This window comes from Salarias fasciatus, chromosome 7 (genome assembly GCF_902148845.1).
Source record: "Salarias fasciatus chromosome 7, fSalaFa1.1, whole genome shotgun sequence".
In the NCBI taxonomy this organism is placed as follows: domain Eukaryota; kingdom Metazoa; phylum Chordata; class Actinopteri; order Blenniiformes; family Blenniidae; genus Salarias; species Salarias fasciatus.
The window spans coordinates 9,827,254-9,844,132 of NC_043751.1; the positions used below are offsets into that span (position 1 = coordinate 9,827,254).

The window sequence follows — 16,879 nt, forward strand, 5'->3', positions numbered from 1 at the left end:
TGGACATGGATGATTTATTCCCACTTCCAGATTGAGAGGATTTGGGAGGAAACATCAACACAGTTTCCACAACGTGTCATCTGGGTCCAGTCCTGGCTTTGCAGCTCCTCATTGTGGATGGTTGAATGTATTTGTCTTAGCGGACCCCTCCGAAATTAGTTTTGCCAATAGCATTATACTAAAGCCCACACACAGGATAACTGATATCATCATTACAAGGTGCCAGTCATGACTGATTGCCTCTAAATGCTCTAGAAAAACATTGTTAACCGGGGTGTTTCATCTGGGACCTGGAGATGCACTGCTTCAGTGTGTTTGATGTCTTCCCGTTCCATCATATGAGTGTGTCATCATTAGGCTCTGCAGTAAACCCGATAACAAGCTACCCGTTCTAATCAGATGTTTTGAAGAAGGGAGACATCTGAAACATGCAGGCCAACGGGTCCTGGAGGACCGGGATTAGACTCCACTGCCGTGTCACACACTCTCTATCGCCCAGCTGATAATAAACCGACAGATGACAGAACCACAGGCTTCTTGGACGGCCGTAAGCCGGCGATATTACGAAGGAGACTGGGATGAAGGGAAACATATCAGTCAGCATAATCACTTGTTAAAGCAGAAGAGGTCACAGAGCCGCCTTTATTGTCACGTATTTCATTCTACACACAGTGTACGCTGTGACTGAAACACCTGCAGTGTCTGAAAGTTCACCTCGCTGCCTGTGCTGATGGTAGAGGCCCACCTGTGGGCTGGCCCACTGCATATAGAACAAAATGTTCACACCGGCTGCAAGAAGGTGGTTTTCTCTCACATCCACCGCATCCACAGATGAATGTTAACGTTTTGTCACACAGTCCTACATCTTAATTTGTATCAAACACAATTATTCCAATTGTATTCTAAGCCCAACGGTCTAGTATTATTAAGAAGACAAGCAGGGTTGATTTTCACACTGAATATTTGGCCGCCTTCGTGCCGTCGAGTGAAAAAAAGAAAAGAAAAGGAAATCGAAGTCATTTATCACAATATTCTATCACAAAACCTCAGAGGAATTGAATCTAGGACTCAGCCTCCCATAGGTGTTGCATCTCATTAGACTAACATGACATTAAGTGGGAAAGTCATCTGAAACAGGGTCATGTCAGCTTGTGCTGGTATCACAGTTGAGAGGACCTGCATGAAGGGGATCCACTTTCTCTGATCATGGCACCAAATCCTCTTCATTTCAAGCCCGGCTCTTTCCTGCTACCATGAATATTTTAAAGAGTGATGTTGAAATCCAGTTCTTTATGATGTGTTGCTGCTGAGCATGACTGTCAGAGTCAGGGGTGTCACGTACCGCTCTGAACAGCCGAGAGTCTTTCACATGAGAGCTGAAAATGTATGGTATGATAATGCTGTGTGCGCTAATCCCTCAGAGTGGAGGCAGGTAGCAGACACAAGGTAAAGTGGTGCGAGTTGGACTTATGGAATATGTTTGAAGTACACTGAACTCCACACAGTTAGGATGTCTCTGGCCATATCCCGCACTGTTTTGTTTTTCAGCGCTGGAAAATAAAAAAGCACTCATGCTTGAAGTCACGTGTGTTAAGTAAAATAACAGCGGCTGCTTAAAGAGCTGCAGGTGGCCTGAGGATGAGTGAAAGTACCCATTGCCTTTCCCTTTTTACCACTCGCAAGCCCCCCTGGGACCATCTTACCCAGACTGATACCGTCTGTGTTTGTGTGGGTTAAAACTGAAACAGTCACAGCTCGGTGAACACTGCGCTCTGCTGCATGCGCTGCAGCCGGTCGCTGTTTGCACGCGTTGAACCGCCGGAGGATTAAAAATGATCAGAAATCAGCATGGGAATTTTAATTGTTATCACCTGGTAAAAAAAAGCGGCACTTCCTGCTTACGAAGCAGCGCATCTGGACGAAAGGGACGGGTTTTATTTAATTTAATACAAAGTTCAGATGTAATCTGTTCTATGTTAGACAGTTCTGTCTCTCAGGCACTGTGCCGTAAAATTTATGACCCAGCAGCAACCGGCTTTGACTGAACGACAGTTCAGCAGTTAAGATTTGACTCACTCAGAGGAGAATATTGTTATAAAAGCTTATTCTTTCCCCTCCAAAAATTACCCTTGGGTTCAGACTTGGCTGATTTGCAAATCAGTTTGAACGGAGAGTGCTTTATGACACATTTAACATACTCTAATTTTGTGTTGATTAGCTCTTTGCGATTGCTTGCATGAACAATTTTCTTTTCATATGATTTAAAAAAGCTACACCACATTGAAATGTCAGCTCTTTTTTGCATGTTCAGAAGTCACTTTAGTTCCCTTTTCCTTGGACACACATCCTTTTTTTCTACTTCCTCTTTAATTCAGTGTTATCAGAAGACACTGAGTAGATTTCCATTTGAGGAGAAACACAAAGGCGGAGAGAGAAGTGGACGTATAAAAGGATTTCTTTTCGGCACATTTTTAAAAGTGAATGAGTGCTTTCCATGTCGGGGAAATGCTCATATCTAAGTTAGATTACCTGAAAGCATTAATGGTCTTTATTATAGTTTCTGAGGCTGCGCTGTGTGGCAATTAAGGGAAGTGACTGAATCAGTGATTGGCTGTTGTAAACTTCCTTCATTTAGGATTTAACTGAAATACATCAACTGTTTTTCTTTCATTCTTTGATTTTTTTAACCATGATTAGGACAGAACATTTAGAAAATACCTCTAAAATATATGTATAACAATTATATTTACGAAATATTGTAGCACTGGTTTCCACATAAAATACAGAGCATTTGGTTTCAGTGGCCTGAGACAGCAGTTTATCTGTTTAAGTGCTTACAGCCTCATGTCTATCAAAACTGCTGAAAAATGCAGTTGTGTTTGTTGATGCTGATGTATATTTTACATTTCAAAGGTGCCGCCTCGACTGACCCATTTCCACTCAAACTTACTCAGCTGTACTCACCTCGGCTTGGTTTTTCAGTGTCTCCATTATGTATTAGTACCTGATACCAGATACTTTTTCAGTACTGTTCGAAGATTATTTGAATTAACGTTGCTCAACAGAGAGGGGCTTGAATGTAGTGATAAGGAAATAAGGTTGTGCTCCGGTGGTCTTCTGCTGAGAACTTGCTTTGATGTAACTGTAGAGAGAACCATATGGAGACAACCACCTGGAGTGAAGAGGAACCCAGAGGACACCCTGCTGGTTGACCCAAGTGATAAGAAGAGGAGATCAAGATGAAAGGACTATAAATACTATGTATGAAGGCAGGACACTAGAGAGAAGCTGGACTGGGACCACAGAGGACTGAGGGGACAGACTGCTTTTAGGATGGACCCTCTGTCTCAGCTGAGGAGAAGCCAACAGAGTTGACTGGAGAGGACGATGGAGGAGCTGGAGATGTAGGACTTTGGTGAAACCATTTCATCTGTTGTTGTAGTTTCATGCCGGAATAAATGTAAAGTTTAACGTTGATCACTTGTTGTCTATCTCTCCCATACGAGACCGACTCGTTCAGAAGAGTCAACCCGCCATTTTTGAAACACTGCCTGTCACATGTTTGCACAGAGGTGGGATTTGATTGGGATGGAAAACGACTGAGGCTGAGTCGAGCTGAGCCGTGCTGGAACACACTGACACAAATAACCCCACAGGAGGCATCAGGTACAGTAGATAGGCTGGAAGTCGTGGATGGGATGCAGGTCCATCACAGGACAAACACTGAGACAATTCATTGGGAATTTAGAATCGCCACTTGACCTATGTGTGTGTTTTTGTGCTGTTGTAGTTTTCCAGAGGATGCAACCACAGAAATTACACGCACACACAGGCAGAACATGCAAATCTCCAGACCGAAAGCCTGAAATCGAATGTGCTTATTCTCACTTTCAGACAAACCACTGATCCAGCGAGCAGCTCAAGACAAAAGGTGTTGTAAAAAGGAAGTAGCATGGTGGTGCCATGAATCATGTACATAGACTGGTTTGAGTCTAGATGTCGGTTTTTCTTTGTGGAGTTTGCATGTTCTTCCAGTGTGCTCCTCACGCAGTTCAAACAGATGCTTGAAGTGGGCTGGTGACTCTGTGACTGTGTGTCTCTCTGCCCTATGATGGACAGTCTGGAGTCAGCGCTGACACACAGTTACCTTCAACTGTATGAAGTGGTTAAAGAGAAAGATGGGTGGAGGATGGGAAAACAAAGACTGCAATAGTGCCAACAGAAAATAGAAGGATGGCAATATTATCCATCTATACAGAAAAAGGTGTATGCTCAACCTAGCGGGTTATTTTGGGACAAATAAGAACCGCTCTGTATGTCATAGGGGACTGTTACATATGTGTCTCTCTGCTGCACTCTGTACTTATTCTACACAACCACAGGTATCGTCAGCTCTCACATAAATCCAACTCTCTGCAGTTTTGTTTGCACAGTGGGGTTATCTGTCCAAGACTGCTTGTGCCCATTTCATGACAGCTTGTTGTGGATCGTGTCTTTTCTGTCAATTATTGTATCGTTTTTAAACAACTGCTTTTTCCATTTAGAAAGAAGTCCTCATTCGTATGGGCTCCGTAGAGGTGAGAAATAAACAATTCTGCTCTCGAAACAGTTTCTTGTCGGGTTTTCCTGAGAGCTCACTCAAGCCCTGCAGCTCTTTCCCCCCACACCACGCAGTTAGAAACTGAATTCTAAGTACTGTTACTTGTACATAAATAATTTAATGACTTTGCCTTGAAATAGTCTCTTGGTATGCTACAATACTGACAGTCGAACTTGTTCGGTTTTCCCTGAAATGTAGACCCTTCAGAGTTCAGTATATGCAGAGTCACTTGCCGACCGGTACGCTGACACTTCCTGGAACAGATAAAAGAGCCGAGTGCTCTTCCTGCAGACATTTCATGCACAAGCACTTCCCTTCAGAGAATGGAAAAAAATGAGGGCAGACTTGCAGAGCATGCACCATAAAACCCCGCGTTCTACTGATAACTCCACGAAACGTGTTTTACGAGCGCAAGATACATATCTCTGTACCTGTAATACCTTCTTGGGAACCGTAAAACATATTTAAAGCCACTCGATCATCTATAATGTCACCCCGAGAGCCGCTTGAAGATTCCTCATGCAACAACTCGGAGACACCTGTTACATGTCTTCCATACATAAGGTGCAGCAGCACATTTCACATGGGGCTGCTGTGTTGTTCGTCTCTCCTGCAGCCTGCAGTCTGTGTGCAATAATAATGACACCATGTGGCGATCCGGGGGAAGAGCAACCATAAATCTGCGGCAGCCGGCGCCAGGAGACATTTTTCAAGACCCACTTAAAGAAGTCTGCTCCCCACAATGCACCATGAATCTCCGGGATAGGTTTCATTGTGGCAGTGCTGGGGTTCAAGCACTCCCCCAGAGTTAGTAAAGTGTAGAAAATCAAGTCGGCAGTGTCCTCAAATCTCTCCCGACGCATCACCAGGACCGCGGCGGGAGAAAAAGCGCGGACACATTCAGCATGGACAAAAAGCCAACGTGTGATACGCAGTTTGTTAAAAATATCGTCAATCTATTTTGATAGAGCAACTTCAAAAATCATAACAGCTTTTAATGAAACAAAAAGGGTAAATATGGAGATTTGCGTGAGGGTTTGAAATAAAAGAGGGGGGGTCACAGAGAAGTCCAACAGAAATATCTGCGTACAGTTTCAGTGGGCATGGATGTTAAGTTTTAAAGTCTGCGAGTGCACAGACTGTTTATCTTTAATATGGAAATATCAGCAAAAAAATGAATTACATTACAAGCACAGCTACAGTATAACTCCAGGACTAATCTGCAAGAGTGGGGGAAATAAAAATACAAACTTTGAATTTTAAAAAATGTACAGAAATTACAGGAAATCATTTAAAAACCAATATCTGCAAATGGATTTAACAAATCAGAATCCTAAGAACAAAATGCACTTGGCTTGGAAGTTGGTATTTACACATTTATACATGCCTGATGCCGTCATCATTATATACACGAGACAGTTTGACGATATTGCGCAAAAAAAAAATAAAAAAAAAAAATGGAGAAATGTTTGACGTGGCGATCATTTCTTTCGTCGACCTGATACGGAGGAAACACAAATAAAGTTGACAGGTGTTGTGTTGTTCTGCTTTGTGACAAAGTCCAGCACAGATCTCACACAAATGTGTCATTGTGTTCTAATACAGACTTAACTGTCATGATCTCAGAGGACTGCACAGCCAAAAAACAAACAACAAGCACACATTTACAGAAGGAAAAGGGGGGAAAAAAACCACAGAGTCCATATAGAAACTAAGGCTGAATATGTGCTGGTTCAATCCTTTTTTCTTTTTTTTTTTTTCTTCCTCACCGACTCACAATGCATCATGGCTGACATCATTAAAAAATTCATTGGAAGTTCGATTCAGCCACTTTGCTTTTCTTTATTATTATTTTTTTTTTTTTTACAGCAGTGCCACAAGTGTTCAAGTGATGGCTTTAGTCCAAAAGTCCAAAATATGTGCTTTTTTTGCATAGTCTCAGTGTGGTTTATGTTTTCTTTTCTTGTGTTTCTTGTCCTTTTTCTTGCTGGCACATTTAACGCAGAACCACTGCTGGTCCTCGGGAGGCGCCGTTAGGATTCCGACACAGGGCCTGAGCAGACCAGGGAAGAAGAAGAGAAGAAGAGGAGGAGAAGGAGGAGAAGAGAGTTCAACTTAGGTAAAATAAATAAATAAATAAATAAATAAAACAGCCTGAGTGTGGCTGACAGAGCATTTCTACTTCAAGCAGTGTGAAGGTGATCAGTACACAATCCTACACAGTTTTGCTTTTTCATTGTTAAGTGGGTTTAATATTTTCTGCTAGAGCAATAGATAAAGGTAATATCTGGGTCTGGAAACAGAAAAGCTGATTTACATCACTAACAGAGATTTGAAGGAAGACAACATGTTAATAATGAAAACTCCAGCTGTGATACGATGACTAAACTGTGACCCTGCTTCCATGTAAATCTGTTTGTAGCTGCAATGCGATGGGATTTCTGTGTCATGAAAAACACTCCCAGTTTATTGACATCCAGTTTTGAGGCTGAACCGTTTCAGACGGATCTACTCTCTAATTGTTTATTATGCAGAAACCGTACAGTGTTACTCCTTCACTAGTAATTTATTTCTCACTGGTCAAATGAGAACTATGCAACATTTTAATGTCAGAAACGTTCTGGGATCATACAATTATCATCCATGTTTTGCTTCAATGTGTCTTCATGTCCAATCAGGAAGGGGATCTCCCTAATTCAATCATTTATTCTTGGTGTGTGTGTTTCTACCATACATACAGAAGCTACATGCTGCAAGTCTTCACTAGTTTGGTTTACGAGATGAGGTTTTATTCTGAACTGTCGGCAGACTTCTCTTGTCCACAGACATACAGAATGGAAATCAAACGTCATTGGGCAGCAGTTATGTTGAAGACAGAACATGACTCAGCACAGCCCAGGAGTTTTGTAGCACTATTTTGAAATATAACCCTTTGAAGTAAAGAACAAAATGTTTTTTTTGTGACTATTTTCTATTGTTTCAATTTTGCGGCACAGTCGACGTCCAACAACAAGCCACAAATACAAGACTCTGTCAAGAAGTTCGAATTATTCAACAGGAAAAAAAAGAGAGCGAGACATTAAAAAGGATTAAAGGGTGGAGATACGGTTTAGTAAAACTCTCACCAGTGATACCAGTCGTCACAGTCGTCACAGCCGATCATGGGACTGCCGTCGTCAGCTTTGTTGCAGCCGGGACAAATCCAGATCTGGTTTCCCCATTCGTCTACAATCTGGGAGGAAGACGAGAGCTTCAGCGACACAACCACCCACCAACCGGCTTTCACACCAACAGCACAGAGCGCTCATGGGAAAGGGGAGATCCGAAGAATCAGGCCGGGCGGGACTGCCGGACAGACACTTACCACGTAAGTACTGACAGTCTCCGTCACCACGCTGCGGACCGGCGTCTTGGTGGCGACGGGCGTGGGAGTCATAGGGGGCGGGGCCAGCATGGAGGACGACGGGGGAAGGACAGGTGGGAGGGGGGAGGGGGGCGGCGGCAGGCTGGGCATGACTGGGGTGAGCACGGGCGGCAGCGGGGGCGTGCGAGCACGACTCCCGGGCCCCGACTTGGCGGCCGGGATCTTGGGCGCCGGCGTCTTGGGTTCCGAGTTTGGAACCACTTTGCTGATAACACTGGAGACGGAGAGGCAGAGGGAAGAAGACAGACGCATAAATATTCCAGTAAATAGCATACATTTAAGTAACAACGATGCAAAATTGAAAAGAAAAAAAGGAGAGAGAGAAAAAGAAGTTGTAAGTGAAGGCGGGCGTCGTCTGTCCTTACATCTTGTCCTGGCCTGCTCCCACTCGGAGGGTCAGTCTGGGGATGACCGGCGAAGGTACGGCAGCCGAAGTGTCCGATTTCACCTGAAGACACAAGAAAGACAAACATTTTTAGTGGAGCTACAAACACACATAACGCAGAATCACAACAGCAGCAGTAAAATTTACCTTTTCCAAGCGGATCCTCTCCTTCTCCTTCTCTTTTTCTCTCTCTTTATCTCGCTTCTCTTTCTCCCGCTCCTTTTCTTTCCGCTTCTCCTCCTTCTCCCTCTCCTTCTCTTTGGCCTTCTCCCGCTCCTTGTCCTTCTCCTTATCTTTCTTCTTCTTCTTCTCCTTCTTGTCCTTCTTCTTGTCCTTCTCCTTGCTCTTCACCTCCTTGTCCTGGAGGATGGGAGGCAGAGGGGTCAGTATGGAGGGGATGCGCAGGCAGGTGGAGGGGCTGAACAGGGGTGGCATTTCGCTCAGAGAGAACGAGGACAACGAGGACTTCTGCTTATCTTCCTTGCTCCTCTCTTTGCCTTTGTCCCGTTTGTCTTTGTCCTTTTTATTTTTCTCCTTATCTTTCTTCTTGTCTTTGTGTTTCTCTTTCTCCTTCTCTTTCTTGGGGACGTCTCCGTCTCTTGATTTAATCTTGAGGGAGCCTTCAGGCAGGGGGAAGTCTCGCGGAACAAAGTGGTCGTCTTCCTTCGCTCCGAACTCCTTCCAGGGCATCTTCGCATCCTTGGAAAAGTCCTTGTTTTTATCCCTGTTCTTGTCCTTGTTCTTCTCTTTGAGCTTGGACTTGTCTTTGTCCTTCTCCTTTTCCCGCTCCTTGTCTTTCGGCTTGTCTTTCTCCTTCTTCTTCATCTTGGTTTTCAGCTCTTTCTTCAGCTTCTTCTTGATGTCTACCGGCGACACCACCTTGTTCTTCTCCTCGAACACCTTGAGCAGAGGCTCGGGGGTGGGAGGCGAGGCGGACCCCGACGACACGTACTCCATTTGGCTCTGAGGCGGGGGCGGCGGGGCGGACGGACCCCCCTGGTTGACCTTCCTAATCACCTCATTGATGGAGTCATCCATGGTCCAGTTTCCCAGGCCCGGGTGCGTCTGCAGGTGAAGAGGCGTCGACGTGTCTTTGATGAAGTTCCCGGCGCCCATGGGGCCTTTGGGTGTCGGCGGCTCCATGATGGTCAGCCTCCTGGGGCTGGAGAACCCGTTGCTGTCGGAATCGGAGCCCGAAGAAAAGGCGAAGGGGTCAGGCTCCCGCTCGGCACAAGCTCTGGCAATCACGGCATCGATGGAGTCGTCGATGGCCGTATTATCGGGCTCCAGTTTCTTAAACGTGCCCTCGGCGATCTCGCGGTCTTCTAGATTCTGCCGCATGTGGATGTTCTCTTTGCCCATCCTCTCACTCAGAGAAGACAGCGGCAGCTTAGGCACGATATCTGTCTTGCTCTGGGGTTGACAAGCTTTAGCAGAACTCATCTTTGGACTCTTGGGGCTTTTCGGACTTTTCGTCCTCCCCGGGGATTTCTTCTTCTCCTTCGACGGTTTGGGAGAGTGGATGGGACTCCCCACCACCGGAACGGGAATGACCCCTTTGGGGGATTTAGTCCGCTGCCTGCCAGGGGAGGAGACCTTAGGCTTTCTTCCTGGAGTGGTCAGGCCCTTTTGATCCGAGTGTTTTGGTATTACAGGCTGAGGTCTGAAGGAAGGCAACGTCCCGGATGGCATTTCGGGTGACAGGGGGTCGAGGCTGTCGTGAGAAGGCAGCATGCCGGGGGGAACGCGCTGAGGGTTGAGGGAGGTGAGGGGCTCCCTGGGCTCAACCCCCCACTCGGGGCTGAGGCCAGGGTACATGCGCGGTCTCTTGGAGGTGGGCATCATGCCCATAGCTGCATCGGGACTATCCAGGTGTCTTTTTAGCGGATGATTCTCGTCGTTGACGGTTTCATCTTCATCGATTTCCTCGTCATCTTCCTCCAGCGCCACCTGCATAGCTTCAGCTGAGGTCCCCATGTCAGGAGGGACCTCTTCCTCCTCTTCTTCTAAAAGCAGAAGAACAAAAATGTCACAAACACTTTCAGTTTCAACATCAACAGTTGTCTTCTGCAACAAAACATGTGCACATCCTTTCTGTGCAGCTTCTCAACAAATTTAATTAAGTGCTTTATGAACAATTTGTAACAAATTATTATTGAACTATGGTTTTTTTTAAAGGTTTTAAATAGGTTTTAAATATTAAAAAAGTCTGAAGAGAAAATGAAAGTAACTGTTACATGTATGCAATGCATTCGATTACTTTCTGAATCTTCAGTTTCATTTTCATTATTGCACTCTGTGAGCTGAAGAGGCTGAACTGCTGCTGGGTCATAGTGAATGACACTGAATGATTCCAGCACGTCATCTGAGCTCACTGATCTCCAAGAAAAAGATATAACAAGCAGCAAATGTACAAAAATACTAATGTACAGATACTTTATAAACTGGAAAATTACTCATGTTTCAAGCATATTACCACAGTCAGACGATGTAGGCCTTAAATTAAATGTCTCCAAAATCCAAAATATTCAAATCCAACCAATATGAAACAACAGAAACATTCTGATAGCTGAAAGAGGCTGTACTTCAATCTTTCAGTGAAAGTCTTATCAATTGCTGCTGAAGGAGGACATTTTTACAGTTTTCTAAGAAAGCAAATATAACATATATAACATGAATGTTCTCATTGAGATAGTTGGAAAATCTTTTCAGTGTGCTCATTTTGAAAGACGATGCGTTTCATGTCCACATCTGCAAGTCTTTTGACATGTTGACACCGTGTACGACAGCATGAGAGGCGAGCCTTGATGGTCTTTGATGGTAAAATATATGTAAAACATTATTGCATCAAATTCTAACACGTTCATCTGATACCACATATTGACATTTGGCATATTCATAGAAATACATTCAAAGTAAACAGACTGCGGGGAATTTTATTTTACCATAAGTCTATAGCATCATGGAGAGATGTGCACTGAATATCTGGTGATTGTTTTATATGCAGATGTAGCTCAATTCTGCTTCTCATTTATTTGTTAACACATAACTTTCTTGTGTAATTGGCAAAGTTTTAATGAAAACTGGCAAGAAAAATGATTTTAAAATATGCACATTTACACTAACAAATTGTTCAACATAAGTTTCAACTCTACAAATCTGGTGTACCGGCTGTGACCACAACTCCAGGACACTACACATACTGACCTTCTTGTAGGGAGACCAGGGGAGGCATGTAATCTGGAATGTAATCCTTGCGTTCCTCTGCATCTCGGACTCCCGGCTGAGGAAACTGCAGTACATTGTTTTTGCTGACTGGGAAGAGTGGCGTTTGATGGACGAATGGCACCGGTTCCAGGTTATGGACGTAGTCCTCCAGTTCACTCAGGCTCACTCCCAGCAGTCTGAAGGCCTGGCTGACATCGTCCAGGACCGGATCCGTTCTTCCGTCTATAATGTAAAAAGACAAAACAATCCGTTATACTCTGTATATTGCGTCTTTGACTAACTATATAAAACAGGCGGAGTTTGACTGAATAACAGTGATCAGACTGGAAATAAATGCCTTAACAAGAAGCATAGTTAAACAAATTCAATTCTGAGAAATTTAGAACCAAATCAACCACTGTCACAACTATTAATAGGTCAGACTGTCTGATTATTAAAAATGATTCTTCTGATAATCAATCACGATGTTTGATGATGATGGTTACTGGTGATCGTTTTCTAATTTTAAGTAATCCCACTGTTTCTTTGGCAGAACTTGGAATCTGTGGGTGAAAGGGTTTTATTACATGAGCATTACATATTAAAAAGAACAAAAAATATTTTCTAACAATTTTACAACTATGTAACCATGTTTTTTTTTCACTTGTGGAAGACTAATAGTTTAAAGGAACAGAACAGAAATAAATACATTTGGCATTAAGAGTCTGTCACTATGGACTTGCGCTGGTTTCCAAGTGAGACTCACAAATGTGCTATAACCTTTAGGATCCTTGTTTGTATCAGAACACGCAGTTTTCTGGACACATTGGCATGATTTCCATTAAACACACGATGTGTGGGAACCCTGTGCTGACCTGACACAGAGTGACCCTGCTGGACTCCACTGAAAACAATACGTAGAGGAGCAGCTCCTGTACTTTTTGACACATCAACCTTTGCTAGGGGGCGCCCGTCAACAACAACGTGAGCCCCCACTTCAGCTTTACGGGTTAAAAAAGTGATCAGAGGAGCAAACGGGGCACTTACACAGCTCGGAGTACCGATGGCAGACCCTGGCCAGTTGCTGGATGTACCGATGCAGCACATCGGACAGCAGATCGCAGGCAGTGACCTGAACCGCATCCCAGCCCAGAGCCTGGCAGATCTGCGCCACCGAAACACGCAGCAGCGAGCGGGCATAGCTCTCGCACATCTCGCCGACTTTAATCCCGGTCAATTCCTCTTGAGAAACATGCCTCCGGTCTTCATGTTTCACGGAACCCCGCTGAGGTTCGGAGGTGGCCGACTATCGCGGTTAATTTTGGACATCTACTTCAGTAAATATATTGGCGCTTTTGCCAGAGTCGCCATCTTGTTTCCATCGATAGACCCATCCCCGAAACCTCGGCTGCGCATGCGCAGAAGAACGCGCCTGCCCACCCGCCGAGGAGGTGTCGGAGCGGCTCACGAGCGTCCGCAGAGACGCAGGAGGCCGCGCTGGTAGCATGTTACCAACACCGCGACATGTCAGCTGTTTAAAGCAGTGGTATGATCACCAAGGTCAGAATCGACAAGGACGAGCTCCAGACTTCTCGAAGAGTGTTCACATGGGAACAAATAAAGGATGGCTCTGCTCACGAGAAGGGAAGGAACGCGGGCTGCTCGTCCCCGCTGAGTCACACTGAAGTACGGCAAGCAGCAACAGCCTCATATCGCTCCATTAGCATCTATTAACTACAACGATAGTCTATTCTGAGAGATCTATTTTTGATCCTTTTCTCTTTTATTTTTTTGTATTTTTGTTTGTGAACGCCGATATGTTATTGATTTTTTTTAAGTTCAGTTGCAGATTTAACTGCTCACACTGGGTGGTGCTGGACGATCATTAACAAACTCGGGCCTGTGGAAGAGGAAGTGGACTGATGATTGGATGTAAACGAAACAACAGGAAATCGTGGATTCATATTATACTTATGTGAAATGTGTGTGTCTGTTTTTTGTGTGAAACTGGATAATTGTACGAGACAATACAGTGTTAATAATAGTTATAAAATTAATCAGGAGTTAAAAATAGTAGGAATAGAGCAAACAGCACACAAAGATTTGCTTTTCTTGTCCTTCCACCTTCAGTTTGTTTTTGTGTGATTATCAAAGGTGGTGCAGTGGTTTGCTCTCTTGCCTCACAGCGAGATTGTCATTGATCCAATTACTGGTCACTTCTTTGCTTCTTTGTTGAGTTTGGATGTTCTCTCTGTAGAGGCCTGGGTTTCCTCTGGGTTCTCCATTTTCCTCCCACACACCAAAAACATGCATGTGAAACAAAATGCCCCTCGACGTGAACATGAGTGTGTGTGATTATCTGTCTCTGTACTTGCCCCCTGATGAACATGTGACCTGTCCAGGGTGTATCCTGCCCTTGCCTAAGCTGGAATCCAGCGCCCTTTGACCCTGAACAGGATAAAGGAGAAGTAAAAAAGGATAGATCAGGGCTTCTCAATCCTGGCCCTCGAGGTCTGGTGTCCTGTATGTTTTAGGTCTCTTCCTGCTTTAGCACACCTCAATCTGATGTTGATGTCATCATCATGCTAGAAAGAAAAGCCCAGTAATGAACTCCCATTGCAATCAGGTGTGTTGCAGCTGGGACCTAAAACATGCAGGACATTGGACTGACATTCCTGTGACAGATGATTAAAAAATTATATACATATTTTTCATTTTTATCTATTTTTCTTGTATACTCTTTCCAAAATGAATGAATGAATAAATAACAACAAAACAAACAGTTAATTTACAGAAACAATATATCAGAGAGGATATAACGACTTCCACAGATAGGTCAATCTGGCCCGTTATGACAAGTACAACACAGACATTGACTTCTTGAATAAAAGCACATTTATGTCAAATATCAGACTGTTTTAGCATTATTAGCAGAAATAAAACAACATGCAGATCTAAAACTCAACAGGATTCCTAAGTGAAAGCAAGAAATTTAGCAAAAAAAAAACATGCTCCATTAGTTAGCGTTACATTTACTGCATTCAGTCGTATCAATTCAGTCGTATCATTATGTCATTTTACTGACCAGTATAAAATATTTATGTAAAGCAAAATGACAAAATAACACTGTGGTAAATTGTTTTGGAAAGAAATGTCAGTAATAAACGTTATTTTTTTGATAAAATAATGTATTTATTTGCTACAAAAGTAAAATTACTTTCAAACAAGCAGTCGATTACAGTAAAACAAATACAACAATATTTGTAATTCAGTATTACCAGCCCTGCAGATATTTGGTACAGGTGTGAAATGTTAATATTGTTTAACCTACACATATGAAAATAGGTTTCATGTCATGTAAGCAATCTCAGGTACATTATTGAAAATCAGAGTGATTTCCAAATAACCTCAGATGAACCTGGATGAATCAACAGAAGCCCATCAATGCCCATTTTGTGTTTGTTTCACATTTAAATGAATACATTTCTTCATTTTTTACTTTTTTGACTTTATAAAGATGGTGTATTTTAATTTTTCGTGTGCAGCAGCACTTCTGGGTTGCTCATGTCGTGATGGGCTGCCAACCTGGCAGGAGTGCATCCTGCCATTGTCCATTGTTAACTGGGATTGGCTCCAGAGCTCTGCAGCCCCAAATTGGAAAAAACTAGTAGAAGATGTGCCTGTGATAACATTGTTTTGTTTTGTTTTGTTTTTCCCCCAACATCTACAGTGCAATCAATCAGCTGTTTAACAGAATCCCAATCCCAGAATCCATACACTACAGGTATATTGGCCTTCATTTTATTCACACAGTAAATCTAGACAGAAATCTAGAGATGTCCAGGATTCTGACAGAAAAATTACATTTAAGATTCTTGGCCATGAAGCCACAGGAAAACACATTATTCCACACATACAGTCCAACAATCAAAATGCTGTCTTTCTTGCAATGAGCTTCTTGTCCCATTTGCAATGACTAAGAAGAAAATTAACTGTGCGCTTTACTCAGTCATTCCACTGGAAATAATCACTTTGAGGCTGATATCTCACTATAAAGCTACTCGCAGGTTTGAATGTGAGTGTGTGGGGTTGTGTGTGCCTCTGTTTTCATCCTGTGATGGCCAGGTGACCTATCCAGGGTGTACCTTCCCTTCACATACATTCAGTTGGGATCAGCTCCAGCAACTCACAATCATAAGACAAATTTTACAGAATATATGGATCTACTGACCATTGCCCTTGGAATATAATATGTTATAAGTTTATCTTCGAGCAAAAGTAAACTTGTGTAAAAGTTTTGAAACATCATCAAGTTGTTACTGATGCATAAAAAAATATATATATGTATACAGTATATGTGACCAATTTACTATCCGAAACAAAATGGTTCTTGTCCATTAATGTTGTTGGCAGAGTGGCATTAACCTGATATCTGGTTTTGTTGGAACTTTCCTTGTCATATTATAAAATATGACATTTGACATGACAAACTCCCATTTAGTCCAGCGGTCACATGATTTGATTTTCAGTGGGGCAGATCAGTAAAATGGGAGCAAAATAGTATTCAGCTCTAAATAGTTCCTGATTCCATTTGTTTTAATGTGTTTAGTGGATACATTATTAAAAGGTTTACGTTCAATTTAATCTTGTCATAAAACACATGGCTCTTGGTGCAAAACACAGTGAAGTGTCAAAAAATTAAATCCCTAAGCAGCATTAGATACTTCCCCATGAATTTACAAATTCAACTGAGCAGTGTGGATTTCACCTCCCTTTGAAATGTTTGTAAAAAAAATGAAGTTTAACAGTGCACCATCTCATAAAGTATTGCATGTGTCTGTCAAAATGTTGGGACCTCAGAACAGGACCCGTCATTTAGTAAAGAGAACTTCGCTTTTTATAAAACAAAAAAATATGTAATTTCAAACGCTCTTCTCCATTTGAGCAAAAGTAGCAAATCAGACACAATTATTGGTTTAACTCTTCAGTTTTCAGAATGCAATGAATATCGAGGTATTACTTGTGTGCAGCACTGTATGGGTGTGACTTTGCATAGAAAGCCATTTTGCATTCAAGTATTTTGCTGTCTAAATGCATCGACTCCACCCCAGTTACTCATTTGAGGGGACGCATTGTGTCATGAACTGTTGGCCATCTCGTCTCAGATATGCACACAGTGTTTCGCGTTTTAGTGTTGCAGGCATACTTGATATCATGACGAAGGTTAGAATCAGAAAACATTCGTGGATGATAAAAGAAGAAA

At 43.0% G+C, this 16,879-nt stretch overlaps 1 protein-coding gene across 1 annotated transcript; it reads right to left on the reverse strand.

The window, feature by feature from the left end:
* Positions 1-6,281: 6,281 nt before the first annotated feature.
* On the reverse strand, positions 6,282-13,014 carry taf3 (TAF3 RNA polymerase II, TATA box binding protein (TBP)-associated facto). The gene is made up of 7 exons (XM_030096047.1): positions 12,664-13,014; positions 11,617-11,859; positions 8,557-10,415; positions 8,390-8,472; positions 7,965-8,238; positions 7,726-7,832; positions 6,282-6,653 (listed from the first exon to the last, which is right to left on the reverse strand). Exons 1-7 carry the CDS (start codon positions 12,827-12,829, stop codon positions 6,539-6,541), a joined length of 2,847 nt encoding a protein of 948 aa, XP_029951907.1. The 5' UTR covers positions 12,830-13,014; the 3' UTR covers positions 6,282-6,538.
* Between the last annotated feature and the right edge of the window lie 3,865 nt (positions 13,015-16,879).

Excerpts from the sequence above, each read along its gene's own strand:
- taf3 (XM_030096047.1), bottom strand. The coding sequence starts at position 12,829 with ATGTGCGAGAGCTATGCCCGCTCGCTGCTGCGTGTTTCGGTGGCGCAG. Across the intron at positions 8,473-8,556 it reads AGAGGATCCGCTTGGAAAAG|GTGAAATCGGACACTTCGGC; the intron begins GTAAATTTTACT and ends TTGTGTCTTCAG. Across the intron at positions 7,833-7,964 it reads AGACTGTCAGTACTTACGTG|ATTGTAGACGAATGGGGAAA; the intron begins GTAAGTGTCTGT and ends TCTTCCTCCCAG.